This window comes from Oncorhynchus keta, chromosome 1 (assembly GCF_023373465.1).
Source record: "Oncorhynchus keta strain PuntledgeMale-10-30-2019 chromosome 1, Oket_V2, whole genome shotgun sequence".
Taxonomy (NCBI): Eukaryota; Metazoa; Chordata; class Actinopteri; order Salmoniformes; family Salmonidae; genus Oncorhynchus; species Oncorhynchus keta.
Genome location: NC_068421.1, coordinates 29,003,219 through 29,023,922, shown reverse-complemented (window position 1 = coordinate 29,023,922; position 20,704 = coordinate 29,003,219). Strand labels below are relative to the sequence as shown.

At 43.3% G+C, this 20,704-nt stretch overlaps 2 protein-coding genes across 10 annotated transcripts in view; one reads left to right on the top strand and one right to left on the bottom strand.

Moving 5' to 3' along the window:
* The first annotated feature begins 245 nt into the window (after positions 1-245).
* LOC118364771 (dual specificity protein phosphatase 14-like) lies at positions 246-9,316 on the top strand. 3 transcript variants are annotated; one of them, XM_035746597.2, is made up of 3 exons: positions 246-889; positions 6,388-6,506; positions 7,328-9,316. In XM_035746597.2, the coding sequence occupies exon 3, from the start codon at positions 7,439-7,441 to the stop codon at positions 8,066-8,068; it is 630 nt and encodes a 209-aa protein (XP_035602490.1). In that variant the 5' UTR covers positions 246-889; positions 6,388-6,506; positions 7,328-7,438; the 3' UTR covers positions 8,069-9,316. The 3 variants fall into 3 exon arrangements, with proteins under 3 accessions (XP_035602490.1, XP_035602408.1, XP_035602571.1); XM_035746515.2 differs by lacking the exon at positions 6,388-6,506; XM_035746678.2 differs by lacking the exon at positions 246-889 and having other exon boundaries at positions 2,591-6,506.
* Positions 9,317-14,544: 5,228 nt separating this feature from the next.
* Positions 14,545-20,704, bottom strand: part of LOC118394696 (synergin gamma-like) — a 40,149-nt gene continuing 33,989 nt past the window's right edge. For 2 of the 7 annotated variants that reach the window (XM_052520398.1, XM_052520406.1), the window contains exons 19-23: positions 20,029-20,139; positions 19,692-19,730; positions 17,402-17,434; positions 15,797-15,963; positions 14,545-15,635 (exon numbers count right to left, since the gene is read on the bottom strand). In XM_052520398.1, coding sequence (XP_052376358.1) covers positions 15,832-15,963; positions 17,402-17,434; positions 19,692-19,730; positions 20,029-20,139 — 315 coding nt within the window. In that variant the 3' untranslated portion in view covers positions 14,545-15,635; positions 15,797-15,831. Of the gene's footprint in view, positions 15,636-15,796; positions 15,964-17,401; positions 17,485-19,691; positions 19,731-20,028; positions 20,140-20,704 lie in introns of those variants that run through there. The other 5 variants (XM_052520428.1, XM_052520429.1, XM_052520425.1 and 2 more) reach the window with 4 other exon arrangements.

The following is a 20,704-nucleotide window of genomic DNA, read 5'->3' as shown; positions in this document are numbered from 1 at the left end:
GATCAGGGCCCATAGGGCTCGGTATAGGGAATAGGGTGCCATTTGTGCCCCTTAATTGACATTCCAGATCTGATTCCTGCTAAAGGTATCAGGTTTTCATCTGACCTTTTCTCTCTTTGTTTTCTTTGACTCCTTTAAACTCTGACCATGAGCGCAGCTGGCTGTTCTAACAAACAACAAACACTGGCATTGTGTCTTGTTTCAGGAAATTTCAAGTTCAAGTATGCTTCCTTGCAGTTCTATTAGTAGACATCGGAAATCTATGACAGCCATGCTCTTTGTGACCCTGTATGGCAGAACATTTGATTTCTTTCTGTTGCCCTTACCGCAAGACCCCACTTTGACCTATGGCTGTGACATTTTTGAAGCGATGCAGATGTTCATGTCTATGTTTTCAAAGTACTGCCTTTTGGAGAGATGTCCCCCTGACCAGCTTTGTGAGGCAATGTAGTTGAAGTTCTGTAGAATACCTAGTAGCAAGTCAGATTTCACCATAATTTCACAGGGGCTTGGTACTAACCTATTGTACCCTACCCACAGCTACTTCTACTGCGTTGTTCAGAGGGGAGGCGCTTCAATATACCACCTAGGTTCTTGCTTCAGTACCGAATGTTTTCTTGCGCGACACCGTTGCTGCGCGAACGTTGGAGAGCTGGCTGAAAAAAATTCATTCGCATGGAGTTCTCTCTCTGCTGACTTTGACATTTTTGTGATATTGTTACATACTTATTCTTTAATATTGTATTTTATTTCCCACAAGATTACGACTGTGCGAATTATCTGCTTTACCTAATGTTCAGAGTTTGAATCATCTGCAACCGCATGCCTGGAATCGTGCGTTAGCAACTCGCTTGGAAAATCATCGACTAAGGCAAAGTAAAGTGGTTTGGTAAGTTGGTTTATCCTCTACTATATGTAGCCTATAGATCAAATATCTAGATTTAGTTTTATTCTTGTGATGATAATATTTTGTGTAAAACTCACATATTAGGCATAGGATGCCTATGCATGTCTTTCTGAATGATTTTCTACAATATCTTATAGTAGGCAGAGAAGGTAGGATTTTCAGCTGGCCAAAGAGTGACAGTAGCGTATCAGTCAAGAGACCAAAACATGTCTAGCCTATATCGCTCTATATATATTCACAGTTCGTTTGCATAATTCGTAGTTATTTTATCATACCCTGATAATTTGGTGTGTGATCCAGATGGGATAAAGCTAAAAGGGGAATAATGTGTTTGCACTACAATCAAATAGACTACCATGTGATTTACAAGACCTTACAGATATCACAAGTCCTTGTATTCTTGTAGTCTACTGGAATTATGTTCAACACATGGCATACACGCACACCTATTCGCTTTGTACACACACAGTGTAACAGGTTGAGGTTTCCATTCTCATATCTATGAAAGTAGCAGGGATGAAAAGGAGATGAGCAATAATAATGACTCAATAAGCAACAACATGTATCTCTAACCTCTTTTTTAATACTGTACAATGCTATGGTCTGATCATCACAGGTAATGCTATACCTGTGACATAAAAATAGTTGTAGACTGTACAACACTCACTCACTCACTCACTCACTCACTCACTCACTCACTCACTCACTCACTCACCCTCATCGTGCCAGCTGGCCATAGGGCAGCAACAAAGGATCTCCATGTTAGTAAATGCATTATAAATACAGTGATACTTATCATATAATTTATACTGTGTATTCTGCCACAACAACCAATGAATGTGTTCAGTCTTTGTGTCTGTATCGACTAGAGCGAGAGAGATCAAATTACATACATTGAACAAATCAAACCCTTCAAACAGGATATTCTCAAACAATTAAACATAGCCTTATCTTATGCTTACTCTACCGCAATGTTCTGTCATTAAATTAGCTGGTGCTGCAGGTGGCTTGGGTCCACTTCTCTAACTGATAGAGAGGGACTTTAAAAAGGGGGCGGCAGGACTGTGTAGAGGGTTACATGGCAGCTTCCACAGACAGGAGACAAATTGCTGGTGTGAATGAGCAGCACCCAGTCGCTGGTGTCACAGGGAGGTGGTACTCTGCTCAGACAGGTGTCAAGACAGCCTAACCCTGGCCTCGTGTGAGGTGTCATCCCTGATATACTGGAAAACATACCAGACCAGATTCTCATCTAGCACTTCAAGTTAGGCTGAAGAGGTTCCCTAATCTATGAATGCCCCTGTAAAACAACCCATTTCACATCACCTAGCTGGTGTACGGTGCGTTCTGAAAATATTCAGACCTCTTGACTTTTTCCACATTTAGTTACGTTACAGTCTGATTCTAAAATGGATTAAATTCATGTTTTTCCTCATCAATCTACACACAATACCCTATAATGACAAATCGAAAAAATACGTAAGTATTCAGACGTAAGTATTCAGACCCTTTGCTACGAGACTCGAAATTGAGGTCAGGTGCATTCTGGTTCCATTGATCATAATAATAATAATAATAATAATATGCCATTTAGCAGACGCTTTTATCCAAAGCGACTTACAGTCATGTGTGCATACATTCTTGAGATGTTTCTAAAACTTGATTGGAGTCCACCTGTGGTACATTCAATTGTTTGGACATGATTTGGAAAGGCACACACCTGTCTATATAAGGTTCAACAGTTGATAGTGCATGTCAGAGCAAAAACCAAGCCATGAGGTCGAAGGAATTGTCCAAAAAATGTCTACAGCATTGAAGGTCCGGAAGAACACAGCAGCCTCCAGCATTCTTAAATGGAAGTAGTTTGGAACTCTTCCTAGAGCTGACTGCCTGGCCAAACTGAGCAATTGGGGGAGAAGGGCCTTGGTCAGGGAGGTGACCAAGAATCCAATGGTCACTTTGACAGAGCTCCAGAGTTCCGCTGTGGAGATGGGAGAACCTTCCAGAAGGACAACCATCTCTGCAGTTCTCCACCAATCAGGCCCTTCATGGTAGAGTGGCCAGACGGAAGCCACTCCTCAGTAAAAGGCACATGACAGCCCGCTTGGAATTTGACAAAAAAGGCACCTAAAGGACTCTCAGACCATGAGAAACAAGATTCTCTGGTCTAAAGAAACCAAGATTGAATGTTTTTCAGCGGCAGGGACTGAGAGACTTGTCAGGATCGAGGGAAAGATGACCGGAGCAAAGTACAGAGAGATCCTTGATGAAAACCTGCTCCAGAGCACTTAGGACCTCAGACTGGGGCGAAGGTTCACCTTCCAACAGGACAACGACCCTCAGCACATAGCCAAGACAATGCAAGAGTGGCTTCAGGACAAGTCTCTGAATATCCTTGAGTGACCCAGCCAGAGCCTAGACTTGGAGAGACTTGAAATGAGCTGTGCAGCCATGCTCCCCATCCAACCTGACAGAGCTTGAGAGGATCTGCAGAGGAGAATGGGAGAAACTCCCCTAATACAGGTGTGCCAAGCTTGTAGTGTCATAGACTCAAGGCTGTAATCGCTGCCAAAGGTGCTTCAACAAAGTACTGAGTAAAGGGTCTGAATACTTATGTAAAGGTAATATTTCAGTTTTGTATTTTTTAATCAATTTAATTTAATCCATTATAGAATAAAGCTGAAAATGAGGAAAACGTCAATGGGTCTGAATACTTTCCGAATGCACTGTATGTGACAATACATGACCCCCCCAAAAAAACGTATAGATGCAAAGCCCTTTATTGTACATAGAAGGCTCTGGGTAGGTGTACAGTTCCTCACAGCTCCCATTTAGTGATAGTGTTCTAGAATAAAGAGTCATTCTGTGGGAACACTGTCTATGAGGGTGAACTACTATGAATTGTATTGTGAGAGAACAGTACACTACTGCTTACTTCCCTCTCTGTTCCAGTCAGACTGCCACTGGTTGATTCAGGAATTTTCTGTGTTTTTAAACATGCCTTGACCAGCGGGTGTGCGTGTCAATGAGCTGCTAAGTCAGCTGCACATGCCCAGTTCAAATCTGATTTCGAAGGTCCACATTTGGTGTGGGAGAAGAGCCAATTTATGAGGCTCCAGTTTTTCTGCAACGTGGCTCACGTTCCCCATTTGTGCTATAGGAGGTGGAACCGGACCAGAATCTCGCCATGCAGAGAGAGAGTCGAGATGTGCATCAGGGAATCTGTGATGGGCCCTGTGTTGACATGCCCTGAAACGAACACTGAGTGATGGGCTGTGTGTTTGCAATGCAGATGTAGGAGAATGCATTTCTGCCATGCCGAGTAGAGCCAAGCACCTGCCAGATGGCTGGCCTCAAGTGTGGTGAGAACGTGCATGATGTGCCTTGAAGGCAGATCGACAGATGGATATTAATGTTAACCCTGTGGAAGGTGCTAAACACTTTTATAAGGGTCCTGTAAATGTGTCTCAAGCTGCTCCCTCTATCAGCTTCATTTTACATATTTATTTTGGAGAATTAAACCACAGAGAAAATTCAATTGACAGAGAGCCATCTCTTTGCCGGCAGACAATAGGTTCATCTCGATGATATCCCCTGCGTAGCCTCCTTCCCTCCTCCTCTACTCCTCTTCTCTACTCCCTGCCTCCTCAGCCCCTCTGCCCAGGCCAAGTCAGATATAAATAGCCATGTGGATGGAGGGAGCGAATGTCAGCAAAGCCAGGCAGTGGTTTTGTGCTTTGCTCCTGTTTCATTCCCTCCAGAAATCTGAGGGGGCACACCGTATGTGAGCATGGCTAGGGCGTGGCTAGGGCGTGGCTAGGGCGTGGCTAGGGCGTGGCTAGGGCGTGGTCGGATCATTTATTCTCTTCAGACACATGAAACAGCCTTTTCCTGCAATCTAGAGCCATAATCATTATGCCTAATTCTATGTCAAAATGAATGTTTCTGCTTATCTAAGCATACCTCTTGAGCTGTCTGTATCCTCCTGACTGGTGGTTATTTTAAATAAAGTAAATATGCTTCTCTGCATCTTTGCTCAAATCTGGAAAGAGATTTAAGGGAATGTGAGTCTTATTCGGTACATTTAGTAATTTAGTAAATGTCTACCAACTTTACCCACGGGCATGCGCGGTAACTTGATTGATAACCTGAAAGGTTGGTAGATTGGGAACCTATCTGGGCTAGCTAAAGCCAACTTCATAAAATTGCTAGGTAGTATTACAGAGAAACATAAAATAAAATAGAAAACTGGACAAGTCCTGAGGGGATAACTGCCCATGTGCCCCCTATGGGCATGACACCTCTGGTACAGTATATCCTGTTCCCTTTCTCCCATTAAATGTAATTTTGAATCAGTCACTATCTGTATATACAGAGTCATAGACTGCTCCTAGTGTTGCTGTCACTGCAGGTATTTTTGGTTTATCACCAACGGCAACTATGAGAAAGATTTTGGAGTCAGCTGCACCTAAGTGTTCCATGGCAACCACTGCATGTGTGAGCAGGCAAGATGCAGGCCAGAGTGAAATGTAGCTCAGGAACAAGGGATTCCGTGGCCGGGCTGAGAGGATAGATTTCATTGAAGTTAGCATCGGAGGGGAATAGGATAGCAGGATGTGTATCAGTGCTGGGGAAGGAGGGAGGGCAGGGAATAAGGGAGATAGACAACTTGCTCAAACTGGGCCATTGATGGAAATGCAGCCTCAGCCCTCAGTGAATGGCATTCTTGTGACTGCCATTAAAACGAAGCTCTCTGGTAGAAAGCAGGCACTATCTGTCCTGGTTAGTGGCTTTATGATATGTGTGTGTGTCATACAGAAAGCCTCAGAGAACAACCACATTGAGGTGGAGGGTGACATGGGGTGTGCAGGTGTTTTCAGCACAGACGGCAGATTGAATTCATATTTCATGTGTTTGATTTGATCTGTGTGGCTTGTTAACCAGACTGTGGCAGAGAGGGAGAGAGAGCTCCCCCGGCTATTGTGCAAGGTGTGGATGGGATGACGCACGACCAGTGCAACAGTGTGGAAGGTAGTGCCTTAAACTCTGTGATCCCCCCCAGATAACTAACTTCAATTTAAATGCAGATGGATGAAGGGTCTTCCATATCAGAGACTGGAGCGATTTGATCTGTATGCAGGAGCTGTGGAGGAGCTGGTAGTGTGTATCTGCCTCCAGAGGACTGATGTCCATATGGTAGAGGGAGGCAGGGGGAGAGAGAGAAAGATAGAGGGAGACAGAGAGAGGCTGAGAGAAACGGAAGGGGACAGGGTGAGTCAGAAAGGCAAAGGGAGGAAGAGGGAGACGGGGAGGGACAGCAGGAGTGACGCATTACTCAGAATGGAAGACAGTAGCTTCAGTAACAGTTCTTACTGTGCAGGGGACAGTGTTCTGGTTCCACGTACTGGAAGCTACTGTGTGACCTGTTACAGGAAAACATCCCCAGCCCAGTGTATTTGAATTGTTTTTGTGTTGTTCAGTTTGTTCTTATTAGCCTCTTCTATGCTGTGATGGGGCAACTGGCTCTCTGGCTCCCCTCCATAGATGCCTTAAAGGCATTTTACAGCCACTGAGCCACCACAATACCTTCCCTGAGGGGGTAAGTAGACCCTGCCTGGTACTGGCACTGCGGGCCACACACACATCTCTCTCTCCTGGCGAGGGATGACTTGTGGTAACATTTGCCAGACACAGAACTTTTCTGTCACAGCACAATGTCATCCAAAAAGATCCTAATACCTAATTTGATGAGTCATTGCAAATAACTTTAATGGCACCCTGCTGATATAGTTGTATAGGTAACTGCCAAAATAAAGGAAACACTTGAGTAAATGAGGGATACAACGTATATTGAAAGCAGGTGCTTCCACACAGGTGTGGTTCCAGAGATAATTAAGCAATTAACATCCTATCATACTTAGGGTCATGTATAAAAATACTGGGCAGGCCATTATATTGGCTACCATGGCTATGCCCCCATAGGATGACCATGCCTCCATCTGCAGGGCACGAGTGGTCACTGAATGGTTTGATGAGCATGAAAATTATGTAAACCATATGCCATGGCCATCTGTCACCAGATCTCAACCCAATTGAACACTTATGGGAGATTCTGGAGCGGCGCCTGAGACAGCGTTTTTCCACCACTAACAAAACACCAAATTATAGAATTTCTCATGGAAGAATGGTGACAAGTCCCTCCAATAGAGTTCCAGACACTTGTAGAAATTATGCCAAGGTGCATGGAAGCGGTTCTGGCTCGTGGTGGCCCAGAGCCCTATTAAGACACTGTTGGTGTTTTCTTTATTTTGACACTTACCTGTATGTTTGCCAGTCTGAGAGTGGTCATCACAAATTGAATAAAAACACATTTAAAAAATGGAAAAAAACTGAAATTGGGATGTGCCTTTGTTGTTTTAGGTGAATCTCCTGCTGTCTGGTTCTGCTGTTCCAACATGACCTCAGGCTACTGAAGACCTCCCTGTTATTCCTCCTGCTCTCTCTGTATCACTCCTAGTACTCTATTCTCCAATGGGTTCCCGCAGTCAAGGTGGCTTTTTCCACCATCATCACCACCACAGCTCGGTGGTGCCCACAGCCGTGCCCAGGCTTCTCACAGAGAACGGCAGTCTGCTAGGGGGCATTGCCCAGATCACCCCTAACCTCTTCCTGAGCCGGGGAAACGTGGCGTCCAACCGAAGCCTGCTGCTGTCCAAGGGCATCACCTGCGTGGTCAATGCCACTATTGAGCTGCCCAACTTCAACTGGCCCCACGTGGAGTATGTAAAGGTACCCCTGGCAGACATGCCCCACTCCCCCCTCTCCCTGTACTTCGACAGCATAGCTGATAAGATCCACAGTGTTGGGAGAAAGCGGGGAGCTGTGCTGGTGCACTGTGCTGCAGGGGTGAGCCGCTCAGCCTCCCTGTGCCTGGCCTACCTGATGAAGTACCACCGTGTGTCTCTGGCTGAGGCCCACGCTTGGGTCAAGGCCCGCCGGCCAGTCATCCGGCCCAACGGGGGCTTCTGGCGTCAGCTCATCGACTACGAAAGGAAGCTGTTTGGCAGGAACTCTGTGAAAATGGTGCAGACGCCCTACGGGGTGATACCTGACGTCTATGAGCGGGAGCGCAGGAATCTGGCACCCTACTGGGGCCTGTAGAGGAGGTCTGGGGCCTCGCCAAGGGGGGAGGGAAGGCGACGGAGAAGAGAGTCCTCCAGGGCTGCCGGTTCATGCATGTTCCCCCAGCCAGAGATGCAGAGTGAGATGAAGCGTGTGACTGTCTGTCTTTGTGAAGCTTAATTAATGAATGCATTGGGATGTAGGGAGTCTTAGTAATCAGTCACTCCACTGCAGACTGGTTACTGGTGGGTGATGCTACACTACACTGCATCAACCCCCGTCTGTCTGTCTCTGAGAGGAAGCAAGGCCTCCTCAAGTCTGGAATCCTCAGGACCAAAGGAGTAACAGAACCATGACCAAGCCAGACCCCAGATCAGCTGACATGGCCAGACCCAGACTGTGACTTTAGAGTCTAGCTTAATGCCCCAGACTCTGGGAAGGTGTAGGCGGTGCTTTAGACTCAGCAATTTTGACAGGCAGCGGTGTGACTCACTCAAGTCCTTCCCCGACGTAACGTCATGTGATGGTATTGTGCCAGTTTTGCTGTTGTCTTTAATGTGAGAACTAGCAGCAGTCCTGCTCTGTTTTGTTTGACAAATTGAATTATGTTCTTGAGAGAGAACTGAAATCAAGAAAAGATATGGTGCACAATGAATATTTAAGGCTGTTAGTGTATACACTTAAAAGTCCCTACTTACTATGGGGATGATTGTGCAGAATATACTGTATTGGTACTAATATTGTACAATATTATGCTATTTTAGAATGTCACCACCCTCTGTTAATAGGAAGACAGTACTGTGTTAGGGGCTTGGGAGAATCACAGTTTCTATTTCCCTATTTTTGCCTCATATTGATGTTTAAGTGAAATGAGGTCCAAGGAAGAACACAACCAGACAGTCCTGTGCTTAACTTGTGTACTGTCATTGATAAACCTTCCTAAGAATGCTATACCTTACACACGAAAAGCTTTTAAATAAAATGTTAATATTACTGTAGCAAGTGAACAATGCCCTTGTCAAAGGTGTAAGCAGAAAGCCAAGCTTACATGAATTTAGTGCTCTATTCAATCTATCACTGAAGCGTTACAGATTGTGCAATAGAAATGTAAAGGTCATTTCCGACTGAGCCAAATTTGTATCACGCTGTAACGCTAAACTTGACATGGATTGAATAGAGCCCTTAGTTTTTATAACCTAAGGCAATGAATGATTAACAAGCTAATGTAACGGGTTAGCTCATGCAACTGTTTGTGTTTGAAATGAATAATAAAAGAAATGACTGATATGCATTATTGTCAGTTTATACTTTGCCCTGTAAATATGGAATAGTACTGAAGCAGAGTAACATAATGGATCCAGATACAGTGTGACTACACTGAAAATCTATACATGGAGTACATCAAACATTAGGAACACCTCCACAAACCGGTACACGTGGCTGGCACCTACTACCATCCGCCGTTCAGAGGCACTTAAATCTTTTGTTTTGCCCATTCATTCAGAGAATGGCACACATACACAATCCATGTCTCAATTGTCTCAAGGCTTAGAAATCCTTCTTTAACCTGTCTCCTGGATTTCACAAGACATCAATAAGGGATCATAGCTTTCACCTGGTCAGTCTATGTCATGGAAAGCGCTGGTCTTAATGTTTCGTATTCTCAGTATATATGGAACGTTTAGAAAAGGTAGGACTTTTATGAGGGATTTTCAAGTCCCTCAGTCGAGCACCTGATTCCCTTTTTGTTTAAGCCGTGCTCACACTTTTTATTTGATTGATAATGGTCAATATTCATCCATGGTGTTGTAAAGTCATCGTCATTTTGAGAGCCAATCAGTCAATTGTAACTGAACATGGGAATATTCATAGTAATTTTCATGGTGATACTCAAGTTCTTTATTCAGACCAGTGGAAAATAAAGATGTAATGAGGTTAACAGTAAGTTTAGAATAATTGCAGAATTTTTCACTTTTGATAGATCCTGTTAAAGTCCTACTATCCAGCTGTGCCAACAATGAGGCTGGAATGATTATAACATGGTTCTCTATAGCAACAAGGACAATTCAGATTGAAAATGCACATTCTTACAAGTTAACCGTGTGCTCTCTGTTTCTTTGTGACTTTAAACTTCTTGATATAAAAGTGAACTCTGTACACCGGCTTCTTCAACAGAAGACCATGGATGCATCCCAAATGGCACCCTTTTCCCTATATAGTGCACTTCGTTTGACCAGAGCCCTATGGTGTCTGGTCGCAAGTAGTGCTCTATAAAGGGAATAGGATGTCATTTGATTTGGGACGCAGCTACTGATGTTGCTCACAACAATTTCCCTCAGAGAAGTCTTCAGATGTCACAGCAACATTCGATCATTCATTCTCATTTGGAATGGCCACGGAGAACCAGACAGACAGGGATGGGAACTATTTGTCTTGTGGCCTATTCTACTGAGGGATCTCCAGAATGGCCTACACAATAAACAGCATTAACCACACAGACACTGGCTCCATTAGATGACAGGCCAAGCGTGAGGAAGATGCAGGAGTGATGGGCCCAAATTATACCTTTCTTTATCAGCTTACTTCCCCCAATAGACTGACGATCTGTGTGTGTGTGTGTGTATGTGTATGTCTCTCACTCACTGATTCTCAGGGAATAGTTAGCCATCCTAGAGTAAAGACATCTTTCAGCAGCAGCAGAATATGACCGTCAATCAGGAAACCAGTAAGCAGAATGATCTACATTACCCTGAACATCACAGGCAGTAGACTGGGCAACAGTGCTGTGGTGCAGGCCATGCAGAACAAACTGCTGTGATGAACTGGATGAGATGTCGTTAGGCTGTATGTAGGAAGGAGATGTGTCTGGCAAAAGGGCTCACAACAAACTGCCTGCCTGACTGCAGCTTAATACACTTTGCAAAGCTTGAATGGTTGCACTCACATCAAGTTGGTCTCTTTAGAAGATCCTCCGTTTTAAATTGGAATATGATCAAAAACAAATGTGAACAATCAAATAATATTTCTCATGACACTAACATGGTAGTAATGTTATGATGCATCGCCTCATAAAGGAACGTGTTCCTATTGCAGTATTTTATTTAGCCTTTATTTAACTAGGCATGTCAGTTAAGAACAAATGCTTATTTACAATAATGGCCTACATCGGCCAAACCCTAACCCGGACAATGCTGGGCCAATTGTGTGCCGCCCTATGGGACTCCCAATCACAGCCGGTTGTGATACAGCCTGGAATTGAACCAGGGTCTGGTGTGACACCTCTAGCACTGAGATGCAGTGCCTTAGACCTCTGCGTCACTCGGAAGAGCAAATTTGAATTGATGCCCTGAACACTACAGATGTAGGATCTTAATTTGAGCCAGTTTGTTACAGCAGGAAAATAATAATGCAGCACCAGGAAATGTGAATTGCACTGAAAAAATATATAAACACAAAATGTAAAATGTTGGTTCATGAGGTGAAATAAAAGTACCCAGAATTTTTCCATACACACAAAATGCTTATTTCTCTCAAATGTTATGCACAAATTAGTTTACATCCCTGTTAGTGAAAATGTATCATTTGCCAAGATAACCCATCCATCTGACAGGTTTGTCATATCAAGAAGCTGATTAAACAGCATGATCATTACACAGGTGCAACTTGTGCTGGGGATGATAAAAGGCCACTCTAAAATATAGTTTTGTCACACAACACAATACCACAGATGACTCAAGTTGTAAAGGGAGTGTGCAATTGGCATGTTGACTGCAGAAATGTCCACCACAGTTGTTGCCAGAGAATTGAATGTTAATTATTCTACCAAAAGCCGATTCCAACATCATTTTAGAGAATTTGGCAGTACATTCAACCGGCCTCACAACCGCAGACCATGTGTAATCATGCCAGCCCAGGACCTCCACATCCAGCTTCTTCACCTGCGGGATCGTCTGAGACCAGCCACCCGGACAGCTGATGAAACTGAGGAGTATTTATGTCTGTAATAAAGCCCTTTTGTGGGGGAAAACTCATTCTAATTGGCCGGACCTGGCTCCGCAGTGTGTAGGCCTATGTCCTCCCACGCATAGGCCTGCGCTCCTGCCCAGTTATGTGAAATCCATAGATTAGGGACAAATTAATTAATTTCAATTGACTGATTTCCTTATATGAACTGTAACTCAGAGAAATTGTTAATTGTTGCGTTTATATTTTTGTTCAGTATAATTATGTGGATGGTAAATTAATGGATATTTTTTGCATAGGTTGATACATTATACATTAGGGCAAATGTGGAAATTGCAAACTTTAGAAGCCTTTTTAAACCTTGAATACACTACCTGCTGTGCAAGAAATTCTCATCAACAAAAGAGTGATCAAATTAGATCCTACATCTGTAAGCTTACTTTGAATTAAAACAGCTCATACACTTTTTTCCTGGTATATAATCATGCTTTTCTATTTAATAACAAGGTACAGACGGAGAGCATAGTCAATATTCGGACAAATAATAATCACGCTTGTTACACCATTGATGGGATAAGAGAAGGCTGCCGAAAAGGGACATGATTTTCTAAAGCAATCAATCCTCATACAGGAGTGGGGAAATGCACTTTGTATGACAATACCTTGATAGCAAATGAAAACTACAGTAACCTTAGTAATGGTCACCAAGTGCAGTGGTGCTGTTAGTGATGAACATTAACACTGAATCAATGCCTGGGCACAGTAATCAATTGCTGTGGCAAGCAAGCGCTGTGGAGGAAAAATGGTGGGAGACGGTGAGGAAGAGAGAGAGTATACTGTATGTATGAATGACAGACCGAGTTCATGTTCATTTGAAAGTTAAACTCAATAAAAATGGAGACAGAATGTGATGGGTTATGAATAGCCCAAGCATCATCAAAGCAGTTATATTTGTCCTCGTGTTCATTCCAAAACCATTTGGTACGACGACTTCTATTGAAACACAATCATGGATGTTTCAGAAAACGATCACAGAATTCTTGCTCCTTTTCCATAGTCATATAGTCAAAGATTGAAGTTCAATCGAGAAAGGGAGACTGACCTTGAAGTAATTCAATTTAAGCAGGGGTGGATGAAGTCATTCTTTCTCAGTGATCGGTTGACTGAGTGGGATTCTATCCTCTCTTCAAGCCTGCCTTTGACTCATCTCATCCCCTTCAGAATGAACACTGATGAGCTCTAAATCCATGGCCCTACCTCACTGTGTTGTCTGGATCCGTTTATAGAAAGGACATAGATGCTGAATATTGTCATCTAATTGAAATAAATTATTTGTGATTAATACATAGTAAGGATTTCTAATAGTTTCATCTTGTCATTGTTAAACTGAACAATTGAAAGTGTCTGTAGGAGATATCTGACTAATCTTGTCAGTGCCTTCTTCAAAGACCCATATTTGACCAGACAGGGCTTTCAAATCCTCAATTTCAAAGTACAAGATCTTGGACACTCAAGTGAAAATCTTCACAGATCTCAAGTCATGTAAGCCTCAAGCCTTTTTAAATCAGCCAAACTACAGCTCAGTGTGAAATATCACCCAGATTAGGCTGTGAACACCAGCTTTCATGGCCGATAGGATGTTTGTATGAATTCTAAAGAAAAAAAGGAAAATATACATTTTTCTAGGGACATCAAAGTAATACAAATCTCCACTTGAGAATTAAGGATAAAGGCATTACTTGCGAGTCAGGCGAGCAAAACATCTGCCTTTAATCAATACTGTAACTGACAATGGGCAGCCTGTGGCTGAATAGCAGTCAATACAGTAGGGTAGCACTCCCTCCCATCTCTCCAGACCCATTCTCCTCAGGTGATCCTCCGAGGCACAGCCCTGCAGACAATACTAGGCATGAAGAAGACAGGACATGGGGACAGATGGATGGGTCTGCATTTCAAATTTACAAAGCCTTATTATTCAGTAATTTGAGCATTTGTAATTTTCTGTAATCTGGCAGCTCATGGTGAGAAGACAGAGAGAGGAATTCATTTTCAGCAGGATGTTCAATTAGGGAATGGTGAGAGATAAAATGTATGTTGGAGAACACACACACCTGTCCTGTACACATAAGGAGACAGAATGATAATGAGACTGGTTCCATGCATGGCTCTACTATAAGCATATTTTTCATTTGATTGTCTTAGCTCTCCATCCTCCAGCGATGGCCGAGGTTAATGTATTTCATGTGGTCACAAAGTGATAGAGATGAAGCCTCTCTGGTCTGAGAAATAGCATGTTATTGAGTGGAAAATAAAAGACGAGAATCTCAAACCATTTGGCATTTTAGGAGAAGTACTGCTAATATGATATCGCTGCATTAGACTCTGAACCTGACTTTATTCCAGATGTCATCCAGATGAAACGACTCGTGCTATTGGGAAGCCAACCTTCTCGATTATATTCAGAAAATATTGAAAACAAAAACAAATTCAGCAGAACTGTACAATACTCTTAATTGATGTGCATGGTAATAGGCTTCCAGGTAATACATTCATTGGTTAATGACCATGAAAAGTATTTAATTTATGCATCAATGTATTATTTATGTAAACGTCATCACTTCACATTACAGTTAGTCATTGCAATTACAATACTATGATACTGTAATCCTCACAAAGAGCTGCTGCAATAGTCCATAATCACAGTTGACTTCATTCAAGACTTAGATCTGCAAAAACATCCCCGTCAACAGCGCAAGTATATATACACTGGCACAGCAAGACAGAAAAACAAAACCCACAGCCAACAATCTTTAAGAATTAAGACTCCCTTTCAAGCCCCAATGTCACAAAAATGTTCAAACAGGACATGAACATTCATTTAGATAAAGCAGTCCTTATCAAACAATACAAAGACATTAAAAAGCAGTCAATGTCACACAATACTTAAAACGTTAAATATCAATTCAAACGTTAGCAACCATAGACTCTCCTTTTAGAGACCCGACCTTAAAATGGATTCAGTTCCAGCAGTGTGATGATACCACAACCCTGATTCGAGAAGAACAGAGAGGAGAAAATACTACTTTAAGACCCAAACACCAACAAAGTCCCTCTTTCTTTGCTGAGCTCAAGCATTAAAGAGTAACCAAGCAACAAGTGACAATCAAAGGAAATTACAGATAGCCTTACACTTCAGTTTGTCTCCAAGTTCCTTCATTAGTAGTATATTGCACAGTTTTAATAGTTCGTTATGGACTTATTGAGTCACAGAAAGAGTGCAGTACAGAAAATGTTGAAACCCATTACCCCATTCATATAACTGTCCACATTTTCTCCTGCTCTGACATAGGGACTAGACCTCCTTTGGGTTACCGTAGCACAACATTGGTTAATTATCTGAATAATGTTTGCCAAAATAAATCCTGCCAGGGAAGTCGCATAAGCATCGATGCTAAAAGGCCAACTTGCATTCTACTGTATATGAGAGCAGACAATGGAAAAAAAGAGAGAAAATGACACCATTTATAAAGTAGAATTTTACAATACATTATGATACAGAATAGTCTTTACTGTGTCAAGCCTTGAATTTGTACAAACCAGCAGATTTGCACTTCTTCACCGCCGCAAAGAGCACAGAGTACCTCTGAGAGAGAAAGAGAGAGAATAAAAGGCAAATAAATAAAGATGATTCCAGTGAATTCTGAGGTATCTCCCTCTGTGATTTCTGTATTCACAACCCAAGGTGTGAGGCTGTGAGGTGTGTGGCGGAGAGCCCGGCTGTTGCACCTCGCCGGTGTTGATTACCTGGCGCCCGTTGCCATGGCAGCGGTGTCTGCAGTTCAGAGCAGGTCGGGCAGAATGAGGCCCGGCGGTTTGGGCTCCACGCAGTTAATCCAGAAATTGGCACAGCTGGCGTGGTACTGGTGGCCCCCGTACGGCAGCTTGAAGTTGTCCGTCTCTGAGTTGAAAGCCTGGTGGAAGGGTCAAATAAGAGCGAAACGAGGGGGGATGTTAGGACAACAAGGTTCTACTGAATAGTTAATAAACAGATGAACTTGGCAGTAGCTCAGGCTAACAAATAGAAAGCAGTGGTAAAGATAAATCAACGATCAACAGGAACTAAATAATTGATCTATGAGAGTAATGGTAGAAGCAGGGATTTGTAGGTAGCTTAACCTGCATACAGTATCTCCACTGTGGCATATAAACAAGGGGTCAGTGAAAACTGGTCCTTTGAAAATATGACTCGTGTTTGGCACAATGATCTGTTTACTGATCAATAAGACTGCTGCTCATTGCCTGTCCTCTTGACTGTTAGTTGAATATATTGAGATAGCTGAATGGCACTCCCACATAACATCTGAATATAGCCGTTGAGAAAATAAACTGAGTGAACTGAGAGGGGCAGAGAGCTGTTATGCGAGCTTGCATTTAGCTGAGCCCAGCTGTAGCAGCAGGTTGGTGATGAGGAGGAGATGCTAATGTTTAAGAGTTTGCATCCCTGGTGAAATATCCGAACTGAAGCAAGAAAGAGAAATAAGTAATGTGTGGTGAATCATATCCTCCCACAGACAACAACCTAGAAACATACACATCATATAGTATACTCATACCTGTCCACCTGCTCACAAACCATTTATAGTACATTTACTATGCTGTGCACACCTGTTGTCTTTCTCACACACACTGACACACTCAGGTTTCACAGACACAATGTATTCTCCTTCCATCTTTTGCACGTCCTCCCACTTCTTTTGTCAAACCTGCATTTAGTCCGCCTGCCAAAGCCTGGAATGTTGGAGAGCGAGAAGAAAGGAGAGAACACAAAGGCATAACCCCTCGTCTCCACGTCCTCCCTCTCCTCCTCCTCTCCTCCACCTCCACCTCCACCTCCACCTCCCTCCTCCTCCTCCACCTCACCTCCACCCCCACCTCCTCCTCACCTCCACCCCACCCCACCTCCCTCTCCTCCTCCTCCACCCCCTCCACCTCCACCCCCCCTCCACCTCCTCCTCTCCTCCACCCCCACCCCTACCTCCACCTCCACAGTCCCAGCCTGCAGAACTGTAATGATGTGCAATTTACCCATCAAACATGATTGTGCCGACACATAATGTGGTGAGACATAACAGAAGTAGAAAATGCTGGAGAGAGGATATGCTTGGGAGAGTTAGACAATTTGAAAACCAAAATGAAAGGTCAGCATGATTAATCCTAGGTAACCTTTCTAACTGTAATCTAAAGGTTAATGACCCTCCATTAGGAAACCTAGACGACAGTGCTGCTCATGGTGCTACAGGGCTCCAGACTAGAAACACCACCTGTTAATGCAAGGGGCATCATGCCTAAAGAAGGAGGCTACAGTCTACTGCTGCTTAAGAGGTGGAAATAAGTGAAGCATACCCTTACCCTTAACCTCTTGTCATGGTCTTTAGCCAGTGCCTGTAAGTAGCACAAGAGGTGTCAGCATTTCCCTGGTTTCATGCATTGTCCTGAGTAAGCAAAGTGAAAGTGTACAGTAACTGAGGATCAGTCCGTCAGTTTGCACAGAACAGAACGTTGGTACACCAAGGAGCTGAAAGAGCAACATTCCAAGAGCCCCAAAGTGAAAGAATCTAAAGTACCACCATACGATCATCCATCTCATTTTCCAATAAACATCAAACAGGGATGAGCATCTTTCAAACAGGGATGAGCATCTTTCAAACAGGGATGAGCATCTTTCAAACAGGGATGGGTAGGATTCCAGACTCTGCAATTAGATTTGAGAGAAATACTGTGCAGTCTGCAAAGCCATGGCATCCACTGCCAAGTAAACTTATTTGAATGTTATTGGCCTATTTCCAGATAGTCATAACCAAATTAAACAAACTGAAAAATAACTTAAAATCCTGGAGGTACAGTATATTTCAGAATCTGACATTTATGAATACTAATGCATCATACTGCATAAATTATTGGGAAAAAATCCAAACCAGTACCTTTGGGAATGATTGCACTCATTAGCATTTATCACTGACCAAAAATAGTAATACTTCATTAAACCCAAATGATCACTCAGAGAGTTTATAGCTTGTTGCAGTCGCCAAGTAATAAACTATGTTTAGATGCTACCTGTTGCTTAGCCTGACAGCAGATCTGTATGTGCTGTAACCAACTCCCTTGTCATTCGCTGTCATACCATACATGTTTGACATGACAACAAGCACATCAGAGGACTTGGCTGAAACCCAGGCTGATCTGCTACCAGGCTACATGGTGCTGCTGTTGCCCATCCCTGACTCAACATATGAGGGTGATTGGATGAAGAACATTGAGAAAGGTCTCCATTGGATAGGTTAAAACCCAGAACCCAGTCAGCAGTATCAAAGACCAACAGCCTAGGACCAGTCTCTCAATGGCGCCCATCATAACATTATGCCAGTGATGCCGTCAACACCACACCTTTACTTGTAGTTGGAAGACAGACAGAAACTACCTGTACTCTGAAAGATAATAGTATTATCAGCTTCTGTATGAAAACGCTTTCTGTGATTTCATTATTCTCTGAGGGGAATTTATGCTTTCTTACAAATGTTCCTCTGGACACAAGTTTAATTAAAAGGTGGCTTATTAATCTGATGTCAGGGGCAGGCTGAATAGAACTATTATTCAGCCTGACTCAGTTCACACGAAAGAGAGAGAGGAGAAAGAGCGAGAGAAAGATTGAGATGAACACAGAGAGAGTGTGAGAGAGAGATGGAGAAATACCCTAACCCTCAGCAGATTTCTTAGCACCTGCGCTCACAGCTCCTGACTGATCTGATGCGTGAGCCACATCAGCTGCCTAAACTCAGCCATCCTCCCTCCACCTCGCCTCATCAATCTGTCTCCAGCTAAATGATGCAGGCGAACATCGCAAGAAACAATGAAAGCAATCTTGTCCTGCAGACTGTCCAGTCAAACAATACTATTAATGGACCCCAATATGACAAATAGTTACTGATGATAAGGGTTTGACAAGTGGAAAAGAAAGTGTCACAAACACATTTTAAGCCATAGCAGAACTCAAATGATGAAACACATGAACACACAGATATAGACTTGTTGTTAGTAGCTGGTAAGAGGTGAAGTGAGAGGTGGCTGTCAGATGAAGGTTGAGCTACAAGCCTGTTATTGTCAAAGTAAAGCTGCATGCTTCACTGACCCTCCAGAAACCTTCCCACAATTCCCTCAGCTCAACCAGAGGTGCCAAAAGAACAACTTCACTCCTCTCACGTCCTGTCTGTCTGTCTGTCTCCTCCAACTCTTTTTATCTCCCTCTTTTTCTCCATCTCTCCCTTCCTGAATTGTTATCATCTTAACAGGTGTCATTTTATCATCATTGTTTCATCACCTTCTCTTCTAAGACTCATTTTGGGGGGGTATTTGGTGAAATCGGATTGTCTGGTCATTTCTACTGTGCATGAACACAGTGCTGCTGCTGTCGGCACTGGCAGTGTCTCAAATAGCACTCTATTCCCTCTATAGTGCACTAGTTTTGACCAGGGCCCATTTTGTCTTTTGGGATGCAGTCAGTGTGAAGGGAGGGAGCTGAGAGGAGAAGAGTGTGCTGTCATTTTGGCACCCCATCACCTGTCTATCAGTGGAGAATTTGGCCCCCAGGCCCCCAGTAGCAGAGAGTGAAGTGAGATTCAGTTGACAGTTCACTGCCTCATACTCTTTTAAACAGACGTCCAATAGTTGTCTCTTCTTTGCTCTGCAAAATGTTCAAAGTCAAAGAAACGATCATTTAGTTATTATGCGTCAACCACTAGTTTAAAACAACTCTCAAAAGGCTAAATGATTCATGGTTTATTCAGCTTGAGAAATTTGTTGGAACGGATTTATAATCAAATGTTTCAACAGTTGTTGGGTCCATCTGTTGAGGGATTGAGGGTGTGTTGGTTGGCAATCATGATTATGTGTTGACTGAGAATTACTGTATGCTTATTGTGTTGTGTGTCTGTACGTTTGTGTGTGTGTGTGCGTGTGTGTGTGTGTGTGTGTGTGCAGACCTTGCTGCGTGAGTCCACGTTGAGCAGGCACACCCCACAGGCCAGCTCCTTGGCGTTCTTGATGCCGTGTCTCAGGATACAGGAGGAAAAGTCCAGCGAGCTCTCATCAGGCTGTACAGAGAAACACACAACATTACACAAGGAGAAACACACACAGGCGAATGTACTCAAACACACACACACACACACACACACACACTTTATTTGAATCCACAAATTGCATTACATTCAAGAAGGATTCAAAACATTTCAAAGGTCTTTGTATGCATGGACACTTAAGGATACAGAAAGCCCCTTCTCATAACAGCTGAAACAGAGCAGTACCTAGCCAATTACTTTGCCTTAGGCTGGCCTGCAACCTGGAGGCCACGTACTGTAAGCCTATGTTTGTGACCGAGACACACACAGGGTGGTAGCTTGCCCCCCGTGTGGAGGTGCTGGCAGATTGGTCACCTGATCATAGGACTCCGCTGTGGGGCACACGATGTTGCTACGCCTCACATCAACAACTTCACAAAACGAGGGATCTACAGTTCTGAAATTTGAGGAAATGTACCATATATGCAAGGATTTTATAAGGGTGCCAGCCAATTTACATTTAAAAAATAAGTTGTATATTTAAAGCAATAAGGCTCGGGGCGGTGTGGTATATGGCCAATATAACATGGCTATGGGC

Bases quoted from the DNA above. Each gene is read 5' to 3' on its own strand.
- LOC118364771 (XM_035746515.2), top strand. From the start codon at position 7,439: ATGGGTTCCCGCAGTCAAGGTGGCTTTTTCCACCATCATCACCACCAC.